Raw genomic sequence first — 19,583 nt, forward strand, 5'->3', positions numbered from 1 at the left:
GCTCTCTCTGCTTCTGATCCAAAGCCACTGCAGTTCTGATCCGAATTTCTTCCAGAGCCAGTTTCCTCACGCCGGGATCCACAGACCCTTCTGGGGCTTTGATTCTTCCCGGGTTATTTGGGGGCAATCCCCTTCAGATCTGGAAGAAAAAATTTCGCCCCAGGAACAGTGAGTCTAGAGAAGACCCTTGTGCTTTTACACACACAGGTTACTCATCAGGGACACAAATTAATTTAGATTATTTTACATTTTAAAGTGAAAAACCCAGACTATTTTCCTGGTATATAACAAACCATTTCTTTTTTATTTATTTATTTTTGAGAATTTTTCCCTTTTTCCCATCTACTCAATTCCAGAACAGACTCAATAATGTAAAAGTGAAAAAAAACTTGATATTTTACCAGGATTCTTTTGACTGAACACTTCAAAAAATAATATTGTACCCAATGAACTTGAATATGTTTTTACTAGAGAAAATATTGACAGTCTCTGGAGTTCATGAAGAAATCTATTTGTTTGTTTATTTATTTTATTAAAATCAGTTTACATACACTATAAAATGCAGGCTGTAATCTAAAGCACTGTAAATAATTTGTATTCCAACAAAAGAATTTTCTGTAATTTAAAAGATGAAAATTGTACTTAACTCAAAATGTAAGAATTCAAAATTTTCCTAAGGAATGTTTTTAAAAATCTTTTTTTTTTTTTTTTTTAAAATGTATTGTTTAAGATTTATCATGGGCAATTTGTTGTATTAAACAAGCAAACCTCATGGGGTTTATTTTCAAAACCTGTCATTATTTTTCTAAGAAAATATTTTTTAAAGGATTTTAAAAGTTTCTGTCAATCCATGTTAACCCCTAGAGTAACCAAAATTGCTTATTTACAGTGCATCTAGGCTACACTTTTTTTTACCTATCATATTATTATATTATTACCTATCATTTCATATATCAAATGGCTTTTAAAAAACTTTTTTTTTTTTTTAAAATCAAAGGTTTTATTTTATTTTTTATTTTTGAAAATCTAAAATAAGGTTTTTATGTGCGGGGGGGGTTTTGGGGGGTGGGGATAGAAGATTTGTACAGAAGAAAAACCATTACGTCTATATGGAGAGTCCCATAAAACATAAGTGTGTGTGTGTGTGTGTGTGTGTGTGTTATAGAAATTAAGGCTTTTATTCAGCAAATATATATTAAATTGATCAAAACTGACACTAGAAAATAAATATTTAATATTATATTTAATTTACAAATAAATGCTGTTTTTTTGATATTTCTGTTCATCAAATGGGCCAGAAAAAAACAGTTTTTAACACTGATAATAATAAGAAAAAAATTATTAATAATTGAGCACCCCCAATAATTTGAGCAGCAAATCATCAACAAGGGGTATGAATGATTTCTGAGAAGATCATATGACACTAGGGAACTGGAGTAATGATGCTGAAAATACAGCTTTGATCACAAGAATAACTTACAGTTTTACAATATATTCACATAGAGAACAACTATATAAAATTTAATGTCATATATCACTGTTTTTTTTTGTTTTTATTTTCTTGCTATTTTTGCATCAAAATAACTGCAGCCTTAGTGAGCAGAAGAACATCCATTAAAACATTTAAAAATCATAATGTTTCAAACTTTTGACAAGTACATTTTTTACCATTCCATGTATATTTTGGAATTTATTTATTATTTTATTTTTTTTACTTATTTATAAATAGAATTTTTTCTTAAGATTTTCATGAATCATGGTTTTCTAGAAGAGAAGTGCTGCTTCATATGTCTTGTTTTTGTCCCGTGATGGAGAAAACTTTTAGTGATGAGGAGCTTCTCGTTCAGCTAATAATGTTTTTAACAGATGATCCTCAAATTACTCAAACCACAGAGATTTGGTTTAGCTCCTCTTATGAACAGGAGCTATGTTACAATACTGGACTATTATGACCCGATTTAATTTACTACCAGCCTCAACCAAAACCAGACGTTGTAGCTTAGGAGACACCAAACAAACACACACAGAACTTAGTACCCAGTTTAGCACCACTTGATCAGATGATGCTGAAGATTTTTTTTTTTACAGGTTTCAGCTGTTTCATAATCTCAACAGATCTGATTGATTGACTACTTGCTCCGAGTTAAACTTTTCCACAAACAAATCCTATCAGTTTCTCTTGATGGAAACAGGCCTTGTTTTGAATCACACATGAGTATTTGTAATACAATGCCACAGTAAACACTGGTAAACATAATAATAAAAATGAGTGTGTAACTATAATAACACAACAGGTGATCAGAGGGAAAATATTCTGATGTGTCATACAATTGTCATAATCTTAGAATGAATCTCTATGTTTGGTTCACTCTTGAAGATCATTATATGAACATCAGAGATCGTAAAAGCAGCTGGTGATGCGTGTATCCTCAGCTCCGGTGATTACTGAGATCCTAAACTGCAGGTCTCTGATCCGCATTCCACGTCTCACCTCCTGTCACAGTGAGTCAGACCGAGTGTGAGAACAGACAGCTAGGGAACAATCAACCTCTTCCTGATAATGCCAAGAGAGAGATTGTGGCTGGTACCCCCTAGTGTTCGGAGAGTTCAGAGGGTTTTAACTCAGGGAACCACACTTGCTGGATGTGGGGGTAAAAGAAAGTCTCTACTGGCATCTTGGAGCTGGCTAGTTACCAAGCTTCAAACCAGAGGAAGGGAGGGGATTTCTTTTACTCTGGATTAGTGAAGAGACCACAAATTGTGTGGGCAGGATCCCTTGAATCTCATATATCTCTCACTAGCAGTTCACAGGAAGTGTGGTTTCCTGTTAAACAGAGGCTGGACAGGGTTTTATCGGGTTGAGAGTTGAGTCTGGACTGCTGAAGGGAGGAACAGTGTACATTCTCTGAACCCTTGTAACTAAAACCACATATTCACACATTCACAACCAACTTCACCTGGCACTTTGTCTACCCATTCCTCTGTTTTTGGTCACAACTCTCTGAGCCGGCATAACTTCCAAAGATCTTACCGGTCAGCAGTCCGGCCTCTTAACTGTAGGTATGGATCTTCCTGCATTCTTAATCATGTTAATATCTTAATCATATCACATGAGTAAGAGTGGCCTTGTTGATCCGGACTATCAGTGCACAGCTGGGTGAACCACAGTGATAACATGAATGATATCAGCATCTACCGACACACTCAACTGACACACTGCTGTGAGACAACAGATCAATAAACAATATAAAATAATGCAATTCCATTTAGTGAGGATTAATCAAGACTGTAATATTGATGATTCTGATTTCTGGATATCCCCATCATTGGGTATCTGAGGTGTTTAAGTTAATATCAAGTCACTTCATTTTCAGTCACAGTGTAATCATATAATTTTCAGCATTCAGTCACCAGCAAACTATGTAAACATTCAGGGAATTTGAAAAACTATGATCTTCTCATCTCGAGTTACTTATATCGAGTAGATTCTTATCTTTACTTTCATTACCTTATCCATAGATTGGTTGATCCCTGGTAATGACAAGCGTCGACGTCTGCACATGAAGTTGTAGACACCGAGTGTGAAATGGTCTACAAATCAATCCTGTTATTTCTCAAATCTGACTGATGAGAAAATACCGTAGTGTTGTGAATCCACACGAAGATTTTAGCAGTCAAGTCGACTCGACGGAGCTATTTTTCTGAGAATGTGAAAAACTTTCTGGAAGAGGGAGAGAAACAGTTATAAAGGGACAGAAATGATTAGTCTTGTTGGGTCTTGTTTGTCAGAACTTTATGTTGTTGGTTCCAAGTGGTGGTTAATCAGAAACATTATGCTAAACTAACAACCAGTGTAAAATAATTCGTCTATGCCTATTAAAGATCAAATCCAGAGGAAGCTGGCTTTCTTCACACAACGCTTGTGTATGTGATGAATTTATTGTTTCATCACTACAGTTAGCTCAGTTCAGGGCAGTTTGTGGTTGAGGAAAGAAGTTCTTGTGTTACTAGGTGTAATACGGGAATAATGAATGTAGAGCAGGTTAGTGTAGTATTTTAGTGAGTATGTGTTAAATTAACATTTTAAATCACTATAGCTATCCTATACTTCGCGTTTCTCATTTAATGTTAGGACTTCCTAGTTTTTCCCCTATTGGTAGGGTGAAGCACTACAGGACGATGCAGTTTTGTTGTTAGCCTCAAAATAAAAATTTGCTACGGTAGCATAAAAAACAAAATTATTTTATAAGTTTGAACGAATTATCTGTGACGACCTATAAGAGCACAAATTGGGTAGGTACAGGCGTCAACGGTCAGTGTATATCTATGCGTAAGAGTACACTGAGTAATCGACAGTAGATTCTTTAGTTCAATTTTAACGACACACTTTTACAGGACACTTGCAGTAAGCTAACTATTAAGTGTACCTACTGACTTCGATTACTGTTTTTTTTAAATGCTGTAATGAAACTAAAAGTATTTAGTATTACCACGTAAATGACGTATACATTAAAATATTTACCTATTCCACCAGAAAATTTTGTGCTTTCGTTTCTATATGTCGTTTTACTGTTCCTGGTAACACTAATGTTGTGATTGATGTCCTATCCATTTGACTTCACCACACAGGAACCTATTTGGGATCCTTCCATGACCGTGGCAGGTCAGCGGCGGACCAAACAAATCTCTGGAGGTACTAATTCTTCACAATAGTTGGGCGTCTCACTTTGTGTTCAAAAAAAACCACTGAATAGTAAGAACTCATAACAGGTTTGTGAAATCACAATGATTTGGGTAAGACAGCATGTCCCTAAATAGATGGGTTTGTGACACAGACAGATAATTTAAACAACTGCACAGTGTCATTTGGCTAGGATAGGTATTTCATCACGTGCGCAGCATAGACGGCATGGTTCCTTGGTGCCTGGCAGTGTTCAAGTAATCTGAATTGGGGAATTTCTTAGCTTGTGCTTCCTAGGAACTAAAGTAACGAAGGCTGCATATCTTAAAGTGATATTTTTTCATTTTGTGTCCTAGATGGCGCGAGGGGAGAGATTTAAATCACAACATCCTTCTCCGGGGGGAGACCAATCATCGTGTCATTATGAGTGTTTCAATGACATTAGTCGGATAATATTAAAAGGAGTTTAGCAGCGATGAGTACAAAACATTTGACTGCTACGAAGTCTATTGATCCTTACAGGAGACAGAGTCTGTTAGTACTGATCGTCAGTCATTGGCGGCTGAGCTGCATGTCGGTACTTCCCTCCCCTCGTCACTCGTCTGAAGTGCAATGAAAAGGCCTGTTGGGTGGAGAACGAAGACAGAGGGAGAGAAACGCACTGGCCATTGTCTTGACCACGAGATGCAGGGGGGTGAGACTGCGGCGGGGATTGGTCTGGATGATCGAGGGCGTATTAAGAAGCAAGCAGTAAAGATCGCGGGCGAGGGGATGGGTTGAGTGATGGGGACTGGAGTGGCATGTGAATGTGGGTAGGATTGTTTAGATGAGGCGCTCGTGTCTTCAGTTGAGTTTGCCGCCGCCTCTTTTACATATAGGGCCCAATGCCAGACCCACGGTCACTCAGGGGGGCAGTGGGAAAGGGAGGGGAGAGGACCGCCCGAAGAAAAAAACATAAAAACAAAAAATTGAGTTTGTTTTCGTGAGAGGGTCTCTTTGTTTTCTGTTTATTCTAAACTCTGCATATCAACAAGTCGTGATTTCTGACGCCGAAGTAATAGGGGGATGGGGAAGTAGTGTTTTAATGGATTGTTTATTTTTCTTGGGTTTTCCGGGAAGCTCGGTAGACACCTTGTGGTGTCCTTTTCTCCCTAGGCCACTTCTTCAAACAAATCTAAGCGTTGGCCTGAGGATTCTCAGAAGCAGAGCATCCTAATTCCTGTATGTCTCGGCCCTATGGGTCCTCATGACGCTGCAGAGCCATTTAGCCGCCTGCTGTGGATGCCAGCACATGAACTCTTGAGCCGTGGTTGTGGCATCGTATATTAGCTGGAATATCTCCATCTTTTTTGATGGGTTTGCATGGGTAACAAATTTTGTTGGGGGAACCCATATGGCTTGGTCTTGATGGCGTTTGGCGAGTCCAGTTATGGTGAAGAGGGTGAGTTGTTCTGTGATTAGGTCCTAGTGCTCCATTAGGAAAGGAAGGTGTCGCGTCAGTTGATCAGGCGTATAGCGGTGACAGGTCCGATGGGCTTCGGCACTCGTGGTGGGTTTTAAGGGACTAGGAAACGCGTATAGCGAACGTTGTGGAATTCGTTATAACTATCAGCCCAGACAGCAGCCTCAATCCCAGCGGGTACGGAAGAGAGAGGAGCGGAATGCCTGAGGGCACCTGTTACCTCTAGTCCCGCGTTCCCTAGCGCAGAGGTCCACTCGACTAGGTTTTGATGTTTCCTACATGGCGATTTTAAATCCCCGTGATTTCTCACCAGGATTTCCACCTCTTGCCGGGAGGTGCATGAGAAGTCTGGGCGGATGAAGCAGAGATCTGTGTCTGTCAACTGGACGGGGTAACAGGACCTCGTTCACAAGGGGTGCACGGATGATGCAGGGCGCTAGGAACGCAGATTAATAGAGGAATTGTCCATTAACCTGTTTGATCATCTCACGGTAGCAAACATATTCTAGCAAATACACCAATTCAAGGCCAAAAACTTGAATCGAAGGGATGGTGTGGTTTTAACTACTTGTCGTGGGCCAGGTGTTTTTTTATTTAATTAGGGTCCAGGAGAATTCCAGTCAAGAGAGAAATGGGGCCGAGAAAAAGGAAGAGAAAGGAGGAAAAAAAAAAAATTAAGGAGGGGCAAGAACAGTTATGTCATACATGATTGTGTCCATAAACCTATCTAGATAAATATTTTACTAACAATTTAATACTAAAATAACTGCTAAACAAAGACTTATATCATAACTAAGAAGAACAATCGACATAGTTGTATTAAGAATAAATTTATAAACCATTCTTTCTTAAACACCAATTAAATAAAATAAAAGTAAAGCATCAAACTATAGAGGGTTAGAGGTAGAGGATTTTCTAAATCGGTTATGTAAAATAAATAATAAAACTTCCAGACAAAATTAAATAAACCTCAGAATATAATTCATAGAGAATACAATAAAACTCTGGAGTAAAATAATAAAAATTAAATAAACTCTAAAAATGTTGTAAAAACTTGTAGAAGAATAAATACTTAAAATTAGATTCACAGTGAATAAATATAAATAAACAGTAAATTAAGGGATAGAACAAAAAAGGAAACCATATAAACAATCACACTCGATTGAGTTAAAATGTGTTGATTCTGTAAAATTGTTTTATTTACAAAAAAGTGGGGAAAAACTACCATTTAAAAATAAATAAGAAAATATTAATTCAAACAAACGATTATTAATAAGAATGAAGTTAATAATAGAGGAGTTGGAGAGCGATGAATGATATAGGAAAACACTTAGATTAAACAACAACACAACATAAATAAAATAATGAAATACATCAAAACAAACAGACACTGTGCTATCACAGGCACATAATAAATACATATATATTAGCCAAATAATAATAATAAATGTTTAGACATATTTATAATAATATTCTTTCACTTAGTACATAAAGAGTAGGTCAGTATAGATGAAACTATATAGATGTCTCTATCCTACATTAAAGCATAATCATGTTTGGCTAAGAAAAGATTGAAAACTCTCATAGCAACATCCATAAAACTATAATATAAGAATAGATTATGGTATTTCACTTCTGGTGTAACTAAAACTGGGAAAATAATTCTTAGATGACTTGAGTTACGAATTATAACAAAATCAGTGATATTTCAATGTTTTTTTTGGTACTATAGATCATGATGAAGTAATCCTTTAAAGAAACTGTACTGTAGGAAACGAAATGCCACATATAAATTTTGAGAATCACTTAAAGCTCTCATGGTTTTATATTAAAGTAATCATGGTCTTGAAGCGCAGTACTTTAGAGAAGTAAAAGAGTCAAATTATTTTTTTTTGGAAGGCTTACATGCAGTAAATTGATGCTCGAGAATAAAGCAGATCGAAACATCTAAACAGAGACACGTCTAAGAAATGAGAATGAGATAAAGAGAGAAACTGTTAAGGCGTCTAGCTTAGGAAGAGGTAAGAATGAGAAACAAAACATTCTACCCGATGATGAAGAGGTCAGATTTACTCACAGATCAACATGAAGAGCTACTTGCACAGTCTGGACGTCAATACTCATAATAAACACACTCAAATTATCTGTTGTTGCCATGGAGTCCTGAAAGACCAATCAGCATCTCTCTCTCTCTCTCTCTCTCTTTCTCTCTCTCTCAGTCTCTCTCTCTCTCAGTCTCTGTCTCTCTATCAGTCTTTCATGCTTGGAAGCCCAGCTAGAATCGTCATTGGCTCGTCTCTTTTTTTTTTATATATCTGTCTCGTCCATCAATAATGAAGCAGATGGCGGGACAGAAACTCTATTAACACCACTCAAAATCATGTTCATGATTCACCTGCCTGGCGTCAGCAAACAGAGACAAACAGAGAAAAAAAATGAAATCAGATTATTGACTACACTAGATTTGTGACATTTTATTATTTATTTAAATATTGTATTTATTCTCTTTTATTTACATTTATTTTTACTTTAAATTTCATTATTATTTTCTAATTTATTTTATTTCATCAGGAAACAACAGAGTAGAGAGATTCAAGTACTTACTTTTATTTATTTTTTATTATGATTTTATTTTTTAGTATATTCATATTTTTTTTCTATTTTTTTTATAATTATTTTAATTTCTTATTTATTTAATTATTATTTTTATTTTAATTAGGGAAACAGATTAGAGGGAAAAATAATATTTTAATTTCCATCCACAATTACATTTTTATACAATTTTTATTTCTAATTTACAATGTGCTAGAATCTATGCCCACTCACATTTTTTTTTTATTTTTGTATTTACTTTCTTATTGTATTTTCCAACACTAGAGTCAATTACTCACTGCTTTTTTTAGATTTTATTTTATTTTATTTTATTTATTTATTTTTATTTTTATTTTATTTATATTTATATTTTATTTTTATTCTATTCTCGCTCCAAAGAATTTACAACTGATTCAGAACCAGCTACATTTATTTTATTTTATTTTTATTTTTATTTTATTTTATTTTATTTTATTTTATTTTTATTTTATTTTATTTTATTTTGTTTTGTTTCATTTTTATTTATTTTTATTTTATTTTATTTTTATTTTATTTTATTCAGCACTGCTTTTGCTCTTGGGTGCTGTAGTACTTCACAGTGCTGTGGTTGCAGTTCGTCTCCGCGCCGCGGCATCGCAGTTGTGTGTCACTTGGGAGCTGCTGCGCCTCAGGAGTGGGGAAGTGCGTCAGTGGGTCCGTGCTGGCCAGGAGTAGTCCTTAGGCTCACGGTAGGAGTCTATGGTATGTCTTACTCTTCATCATGCAACATATGAAATCTGACATAGGCTAGGAAGCCAATCGCTGCGACGCCTTACATACGCGTTCATGACAGCGCCAGAATTTTCATAAACACTTACGAGAGAAGACATCATCAGGCTGGAAGTCACGTGGAGGTGAAAAACCACAGATTTACACACAAACTGCTGATTAAACATTAAACACGAGTATAAAACCTCAACACACTCCGTCCCGTCCTGTCCCACTTTCAGAGCTTCCAGCTGTCTCTCCAATAACGTTTTGAATAATGTTTGCTTGTTTTTATTTGTATTATTTTTTTTTGTGCAGAAAAACACGCTGAATTTCAGCTCCAGTGTGAAGTAAAACACTTACAGAAGAGCTGAAAGTGTGTAGCATAATATTTACTAGCGCGCACAGATATGTAAATGTGTTGTACTTTTAAAACATAATATATTTTTTGAAAAAGGAAGTAAATCATATGACCCTATTGTGAGAAGAATTAGCAGAAAATGGTGTGTTTAATATTTTTATTAGTATATATTGAAATCTTTTTGTTATACTTGAAATGAACATTTATAATAATGTATTTTAAAAAATGTATAAAATATATGTGCACAAGTAATGTAATATAATATGTAATATCAAAATGCGCCTGTATGAGTGAGATTATAAAAGATAATACTTGTGACGAAATTATGTTTATATAGTATAAAATAAAAAAGATTATACATCCTAAAGTGAGATTTAAAACACAATATATTTTACAGCAGTCCTTAATGCAAGTTTAGTTATTTATTTATTATTACATTAGCTGGCCCACTTTTTACAAATACTTTTAAATCACAACACAGGACCTTTGTATAAATTGAATTATAATTTTATTTTTGATTGAAGTGTTTTATTGTCTATTATGGACAGTGGAAACATGGCCAGTGGAGTAAATGTTGTAAAGAATAGAGAAGTAATTGCAAGATATGTATGCTCATGTCAGGCATACGTCTGATTTAGTAATAGATAAAACTGCATCAGTTACACAGAAACAGTGGCAGAACCACAGTTAAAATGGCTGAGACTGAGGTGTGATGTGGTGATGATGCTGGTGTGTGTGCTCAGATGGCCTCCTTCAGGCTGCTGGTAGGAGGAGTTGGCAAGGCGTCTCGGTGGCTTCTCACCAAGTCTGAACACGCATCCCCTGGCCGGCTCCTCAGCTGTCCCTCCTGCCAGGATGCGCTCTGCGTTCTGATTGCAGGGACCACCAGGACTTCCACCGACAGGGAGTCCCTCAACACGCCGTCTGCCGATCCTCATGCGACTTCCACTTGGCACTTGGTCACGTGCATAAGAAATCAGGATTCATCTACAGTCAGGCGATGATCAAACGCAAACCTCAGTCTACAGCATGCCTTCTGTCTCTGATTCAGAGTTTAGAGGTTTTTCATCAAGTCAAAGCTTCGTTTAGTCTAGTGCAGGACTGTCCTTCTTCAGCTGGAGCTACGCGGCGCTCTGTTGGGGCCCTAGGCGAGGATTTTAGATTTCAGACCCCCCCACTAAAAAAAAAATAAAACAATCAGAAAATGCAAATTTTTCCAACTTTACTGTGTAGATATAACACATGACATGAATACTGATAAGTGTTAACGTAAGTAGTAAAGCAAACTGTGCTGATAAATAAGTGGAGATGTTGGAAGCACCTTGTAGGTGTTTTATGAGTGAATCTGTTCAAATATTGAAGAGACATGAGCTATACTCCCCAAACAGAACACCTCATGTGACAACTACTTAAACACACAACAAAGACAACAACTTACCAAAAGGCTACATTTTGTAATTTATTTGTAGATATTAGCTTATACCTATACTTTTCATTTCAATTTTGTGCATTAAGTAACTTAAATTAGTTCATTTAATGAAGCCTAGATTACAGTCCTAGTCATGGTGTTTTTCAAGAGACATGTAGACACTTTATGGTTGATTTTAATCAGTCCGATGATCGATCAGTAATAAATTAACTTATACTTAACTTAAAAATGTTAACTTATTTAGCTTAATATATATGGGTGTAGGGCGCACGGTGGTCACGAGGGGCGCACTTCCGACCAAAAACACTTGTATTTGTAAATGAATAATAATTGTTCAAGACTCAAGATTGAAAAAAAAATGTATTTAATGAATACTACTGAATAGCATGTGCACAGGAGGTTTGCTACACAGTATACTGAGCGTGTGTTTGAAGTAGCAGGTGAAGCGCCCAGGAGGGTGTTGTGTGTTATGTGCAGCAGTGTGAGTGTACTCCTCTGTGCTGCTTCTGCTGTGGGTCATGTTCATTGTAAACCGGTGAAATCAGCTGATTCTGCCGGTAATGTGTTTGTGCTGCAGGTGGTGTGGTCCGTGTAAAAATCCTCACCGACCCCGCTGGGCTGGAAGGCCATCGCCAAACAGGAGGGTCGAGTCTCTCCATGGCCAAAGTGGACATCGATGAACACACACAGACCTGCTAAGCCATCAGATGCGAGAAGTCTGACCTGGGGCTGTGGACTACAGCCGCTAAAACAGATCTCTGAATACCACAGAAACACCTGAACCAAACAGAAATGACAAGTGTTGTACTGGCAGTTAACTGGATTAATTTAACCTGAATTTTATTGTGTTTTTGCACTAAAAGTAGTGTAAATACATAAAAACTGAAACTAAAAATAAATAAATAAATTAAACCTAAATGGTAACATTTAAAAACACCAAAAACTAATACAAATGACAAAAACACACATCAAAATTGCAGTCAATTAAACTAAAATGGAAATGAAATAGAAAATATACAAAATTAACAAAATGTATATTATATAACCATATTTTATATATATATATATATATGTATGTATGTGTTTGCTTCAATAACTTCTGCTGATCTCATGAAAACTACATTTTCACAACAACGTTTAAGGAAAAAATTAAAAAGTATTTAAAACTTATTTCAGCTCATTTAGTTGAACTAGTATTAAAATAAGTACAACTAAAACTGAAATAAAAGCAAATAAAATAATTAATGTATATAGACATGAATAAAACGGTAGGCACATGAATAAAAATGACATGCACACACAAATCAGTTCAAGGGTTATTAATAAAAATAGCATCTCTGATACTAAAAGTATGCGGCTCTTCAGCAGATTATTGACTGTCAGTTACTCATCACAACAGTTTCTGGGACGCTTAAATCTCAGCGGATCCTCTGTTTATTATGGGATGCTGATTGTTCCTGATGTGCTGTAGGTGTCGGCGGTTCCACCCCCGGTGTCATGCGCCATGCGGTTACAGACACAGACGTCCAGTTTGTGGGCATCAAAGAAGAAGACCAGCTGGATTCTTTTGTGCAGAAGCTGATTGGATAGTGAAGCTGTCAATCACTGCCCCCTCTAGCCCCGCCCACCTCCATTACATTTAATTACAGACACAGACGTCTTCACTTCTCCATCTCTCCTGCTTTCCTTAACTGTGTGTGTGTGTGTCGATATGTGTTTTTAGAGGGTCTGTGGCAGTGCATCGTGATTTACCGCGGTAAAAATGTTGTAAAGTGTGCTCGGACGTCCTGTAGCTGCTGTACTTTGCTTTGGAGGAGAACTGAAGGATGGATGCGGCTGGCGCAGATCCTCATCCGGGCCACATGAGGAAGCGCTTCCTCTCTACTGTTTTACACCTGAATGCCTACTAATGTGAAAGTGTGTGATGCTCTCTCTCTTTTTTTGGATCTGACTGTGAATTTGGTGCAGGATGCGTGGGATTGATGATGCTTTTGTTTAGACTGTAACTTATATAAATTGTAATATAAACAACTAGTCAGATGAAGTTATGAATAAAGCAACTGTACTGTATTTAACTGTTGACTGGTGTTCAATATTCTGGTATTCTTGTATTAAATACAAATTTGTGGGGTCGTAAAAACTATGTTTATTTAGTAGGGATGCATTAAATGTATCAAAAGAGACAGTAAAGATATTTATTGTGCAACAAAATATTTCAGTTTCTAATAAATGCTGTTCTTTCGAACTTTTTGTTGATCAAAGAATCCTGAAAAATAATATGAATCACAGTTTCCACAATAATATTAAGCAGCAACAAATTTTAAACATTGATAATAATAATATAATAATATTTTGCAGCAAATTAGGGCTATTATAATTAACTAAAACCATAACACAAATAATTTTTCTATACTTGAAATAAAATAAACAGGAAAATACATTTCAGGCCCACCCAAAAAATCCTGAACACTAAAAAAAAATGGTGAAAAAGTGTTTAAAGGTCTAATTTCACAATTCAGTACTACATACTTCACAATCTTCGTAACGTGTTTCAGCAATACATTTCTAACATTTATAATGTGTTTAGAAAATTCTCTGAATTTACACAGACTTTAACAGAGGGAGCAAAAGTAATTACTATAAATTATTGTTATATATTACAAAAGATCATATTTAAATGCTATATGGTTTTTATATCCTTAATGCATTAAATATAGAAATATGCAAGTAAAAATGATGTTTGTCCCCAAACAAATTTCTTATGTAAAGACAACTGGATTACTCATACTCAACCCTGCAAGACAATGCTGGTGAACCAGCTTTACCAGCTCCATTTTGCTTGAGCATAACTACACTGGTCCACCAGCTAGACAGCACTAACCAGCATAAACAAGCCTGTACTAGTGTGGGATTCATACTGGTTTATGCTGGATTTCTCAACAGGGCAGACCCCGGAGAAATTCTGTGACAAATAAAAAACAATAAATCAATCAATTGCAAATGTTGTTTTGAATCTTTTGTTAATTTTTTAATTAATTTTAAATGGATTTTGTTTCAGTGTAACCTGAAAAAAACTTGTCTGACTTCTTTTAACACACCCAAAAGTGATTACAAACTCCACCTTCTTACAACCCTGCCCAGGAAGATTTAGACTTTTTTCTGTCTTCTGTCAAATGGATTTTTAGTGTCTCAACAAAGCAAAATCAAATTACAGATCAGTGGAGAAGGAAGAAAAACACTTTCAAGAAGGATTTTTGAGAAGTTTGGTTCTGAACAGACAGAAGATTTTTGTGATTCTCATGGTTTTTCATTTTTGAAACCATTGTTCAGAAAGTGAAAGTAAAGATTGCTGGAGCTCAAACAGTGAAAATGGCTTCACTAAATGTATCTGCAGAAGAACTTTCTTGTCCTGTGTGTCATGAAATCTTTAAGGCTCCTGTTCTTTTATCATGTAGTCACAGTGTCTGTAAAGAGTGTCTTCAACAGTTCTGGAGAACCAAGGGAACTCAGGAGTGTCCTGTCTGCAGGAGATTGTCAAGTCATGATCCTCCAGTTAATCTTGTGTTAAAAAACTTGTGTGAGGCGCTCCAGAAGGAGAGAAAAGAGAGCCGTTCATCAGAGTCTGAGGATCTCTGCAGTTTACACAGTGAGAAACTCAAGCTCTTCTGTCTGGAGGACAAACAGCTGGTGTGTTTAGTTTGCAGAGATTCACAACAACATGAAAATCACAAATTCAGACCCATTGGTGAAGCGGCTCATCCTTATAAGGTAAGGCAAATGTCTCTTGTTTCATTTGCAAAGAATAAACATATACCATATTCATGCATTCTATATTTATTTCTGTTACTTTACTCAACTTTATATGACACACGGTAAAACTTTATAATAACTTTCATTAATAAATCATTAACTAACATTATATAATGTTTAACCTATCATTACTTAATATGTATCTAGAAATATTAGATAATGTGCTTGTTAATGTTAACTAATGAACATATTAAACATTATCAAATGATTAACAGATCATTATTTAATGTAAATTGAATTGCTTACACATGTCATTAAACTTTCAATTCATATGATTGTAATGATTTTTACAGATGGTTTACAATGATTAAAAGCTTCATTAATAAATCATTAACAAACATTATATAATGCTTAACGGATCATTAGTTAATGTTTACAAAACTCATTAAACTTTCAATGCGTTTTAATAAAGAGCAGGTCATATGATATTTTAAAGTGTCCTAATGTTGTGTTGGAGTCCCCTACAACAGGTTTAAATGCATCAAAGGTCAGAAAACATTGTACATAAACATGTTTTATAACTCTCTCCCGCATTAACCCTATAACTGCCGGTGCAGCACAATAAACAGCAATTTCACTATGATTATAATGTCTTTGCCCTACACTACATTCTTTAATTATTAAACGAAGAATTAGAAGTGAAGTCACCATTATTTATATAGCGCTTTAAACAAAAAAGATTGCGTCAAAGCAACTGAACAACATTAATTAGGAAAACATTGTGTCAATAAGAACAGCATCAGTATACAATAATCGATACATTCTTAAGTTCAAAGTGAATTATCAGAACTACTTCAGTAAGACAGTAATATTGTGCTTTACCTGGAAACCTAAAGCTGCACTAGGTATACTGTACATCACATATTAGCACAAAAACTTGATATTTTTAGCACTCATTTGAAAATGTACACATAACATATCAATCGTACTTACAGGTTGTGGTTCAGAGAGCTTGTTAGTACAAATTAAGAAGATTAGAAGCCAACGAAGTAGGCAACGAAGCAGTTCTTGGTAAAATGACATGCACACAACAAAAGTATTTCCGTGGTATCCTTGAACACAGCGTCTTCTTAAACATGATGTAAACACACTAACTAGCGAAGTGTTTGTGGGCAGGTCAGACTCTGTTCGTATTTTGTGGGCAGGTGGGGATTATGCAAATGTGTTACCCAGTGACATATACCAGTAACAGGCAAAAGATTCGAAAATATGACTCGTTAAGGAGATTCAGAACCAACTCTCTCTTTTGAGAGACAATATCTTTATTTATCATGCACTTGTGGAAATTGAACTGCCCCCTCTCCTCTCTCCCACATCCACACTTCCCCTCCCACACTCCCCCATAACAACACCCCGCCCCTCGACACCACACCCCTCTCTCCTCCCCGTCCCCCCCCCCCCCTGGCTCCGTCAGGCTCCTTCATCCCCTCATCTTCACCTCAGTCCTCTGTTGCTCCGGCTCCACTGTAGCCTCCCGGATCCACATCTCTGCGTCGGTCACCGGCACCATCGGTTCCACCTAGGACCTCCGAATCCTCCCCGTCACCCTGGCTCTTTGGCTCTCCGTCTCCGCCTTGGGCTCCTCCTCCACCTGCCCCATCGCTGTTGCTCGGCCCCCTGGAGTTGGCGGCTATTCCACCTCCATTGCTCCTCCCACCGTTGGCTCCACCTTGGGCCGCTGTTATGGCTGTGGCCTGGGTCCTGTTGTGCTCTTCCTGCTCTGGGCTCCTCCTGTCTCCTCCCTGGCTCCTCCCTCCGTGGTCTCTGTCTGCCGGCCCCCTCCCGGGGGTCCGTCCTCCACCAGAACCTCTTCCCAAGTTCCCACCCACGCCTCCCTCAGTTGTTAATAAGGTGCGAGGACGCACCTTTCGGGACTCCTGTACTCCTGTCTACCCCTTTGGATTATTGAAATTAAAAGAAGAGTTTTGTGCATTCCGTGTTTCCTCATTCCTCACTCCTCGCAACACACATATTGTGACAATTTTCATATCTTAACACATAATATATTCTTAATCATTTGTTTGTTTTTGCAGCACCCAATCTAAAGTTGAGACTATTCATCATTTGTAAATCTTTATAATTTATCAAAACAATGCAATATAAACAGATTGAATCGTTTGAATCACAACTCTCTGCAGGGCTTTAAAGTCTTGACTGGAGCTGTTCCCATACCACACTGAGATACTCTGAGTCAATACACTTTCTGTGGCCCCTGAATAGAAAGTTTTCAGGATTGCTGGTGAGACCCTGAATTTTCTCAGCTGACGCAGATGGTACAGTCTTTGCCTGGCTTTCTTAACCTGAGTTTAAATGTGGGTAGTCCAAGTCAGGTTCTCGGAGATGTTTACACCAAGGTACTTGAAGCTGCTCACCCTCTCCACAGGGGTCCCGCTGATCATAAGAGGAGTGTAAGGCTGCTGCTGTCTCTTCCTGAAGTCCACAATCAGCTCTTTAGTTTTACTCACATTCATAGAGAGACAATTGTCTTGGCACCATGATGTGAGTTTCTCTACCTCATCCAAGTATGTGGCTTCATTATTGTTGGAAATGAGGCCGAACCACAGTATCATCAGCAAATTTGATAATAGATGTGGAGCTCTGTGAAAACACACACACACATGTGTATAGAGAGAAGATAAAGCAACTCACTCAGCCCTGTGGAGGTCCCACGTTCAGGGTGATGGAGTAAGAGGTGTACTGGCCTACTTTCACCATTTGAGGTCTGCCGGTGAGGAAATCAAGAATCCAGTTGCATAATGAAGAATTCAGGCCGAGGTCCATGAGTTTAGAAGCTAGCTTGATGGGGACTGTGGTATTGAAAGCTGAGCTATAGTCGATGAATAGCAGCCTTACATAGTTCCCATTTCAATGTGCGTAATGCGTGAGAGAAGAGTGCAGGATGTGAGAGATGGCATCTTCAGTGGAGCTATTGGGGCGATAGGCAAACTGAAGAGGGTCCAAAGTATCATGGATGGAGGAGCAAATGTTGTTCTTTATAAGTTTCTCAAAGACCTTCATGACTGTTGACGTGAGGGCAACCGGACAATAGTCATTCAGGCAAGAGAGGTTATTGTTCTTAGGCACAGGGATGATGACAGATATTTTGAAGGAGGTGGAAACCACCGAGGTAGCAAGGGACTCATTAAAAAAAGATATAAACAAACCAGCGAGCTGATGAGCACAGGACCTCAGAACACAGCCAGAAATCCCATCAGGACCTCCAAACCTCGTCCTCAGACAGGGTGATCACATGATTATCGCTCCTCTGACTGCTGCTTCCAGACGCGCTGATCGGCAGACTCGCGTTGCTGCGGTTGCATTCAAGGCGGCACAGACTTCAGCTAAGCTGCGCGTTGCATTCAAGGCGGCAGTAGAAAGAGTTTAACTCGTCAGCCAGCGACGGTTCAGCTCTCACATCTGCAGAGGATTTGTTTCCAAAGGCACAGATGGTTCTTAGTCCTTGCCACATGCGTCGGAAGTCATTTAGCTGGAAATGTGACTCTATGTGTTCCCTGTATCGATGTTTGGCGGCTCTTACCACCCGTCGGAGAGCATAGCACGGTGTTCACCCACCGAGAGCCCGGCGTTGTATGCAGCAATGCGTTTGTTTACTGCAGCACGGATTGTTCTGTCCACCCACGGTTTCTGATTTGAGAAGGTCCTTATAGTTGAGACCAGGAATCTTATCAAACATGTGAAATTTAGGGCAGATCAGACATTTCATGTTTAAGTTACTTTAAAATAAGCCATTTCCTGTTGCCAGCAGGTGGCGCTACAATTATAAGTGAATGTTGGCCTTTAGCTGTGTTCAGGCCAGAACTCTTATAAAATGTGTGAAGTTTGGGGCAGATTGGGTATTGTATGCATGAGTTACAACAACTTCCTGTTTCATAATATTAATAGCATCCTTTAGCACATAGTAAGTGTTGCTAGCATGTTTGAGAATATTCCTAACATGATTAGCACACTATGGCATATTTTACTGTGTTGCTAATAGTGCATAAAAGTGTAAAACGTCACTTTCTGTTGCCAGTAGGTGGCGCTATGACTATAATCGAATATAGACATGTAGGTGTTTTCAGGACAGGACTCTTATCAAACTTGTTAAATTTGGGGCAGATTGGACACTGCATGCCTGAGTTACAGTAACTTCCTGCTTCACTGCATTCCTAGCATGCTTTACCACTTAGCTAAGTGTTGCTAGCATGTTTTAGTATGTTTCTAACACGTTGCCAGTGTATTTAGCACTTCCTGACACTTTTTAATATGTTGCTAGGAGTCCATAAGAGTGTTAAACATGACACTTCCTGTTGCCAGCAGGTGGCGTTATGGCTATAACTGAATTTGGGCATGTTGATGTCCTCAGACCAGGACTCTCACCAAACATGTGAAGTTTGGGGCAGATTGGACATTGCATATTTAAGTTAGTGTAAAACAAGTAATTTCCTGTTGCCAGCAGGTGGCACTATAATTATAATTGAATATTGACCTTTAGTTGTGC

At 37.6% G+C, this 19,583-nt stretch overlaps 1 protein-coding gene across 1 annotated transcript in view; it reads left to right on the top strand.

Annotated features, from left to right (window-relative positions):
* Positions 1–14,548: 14,548 nt before the first annotated feature.
* LOC122137060 (nuclear factor 7, brain-like) overlaps positions 14,549–19,583 on the top strand; it is a 46,119-nt gene continuing 41,084 nt past the window's right edge. Inside the window, exon 1 of the mRNA XM_042722428.1 lies at positions 14,549–15,040. Within this exon, the coding sequence (XP_042578362.1) occupies positions 14,642–15,040 (399 nt within the window). The 5' untranslated portion in view covers positions 14,549–14,641. The remainder of the gene's footprint in view (positions 15,041–19,583) is intronic.

Source organism: Cyprinus carpio, chromosome B4 (assembly GCF_018340385.1).
Source record: "Cyprinus carpio isolate SPL01 chromosome B4, ASM1834038v1, whole genome shotgun sequence".
Taxonomy (NCBI): domain Eukaryota; kingdom Metazoa; phylum Chordata; class Actinopteri; order Cypriniformes; family Cyprinidae; genus Cyprinus; species Cyprinus carpio.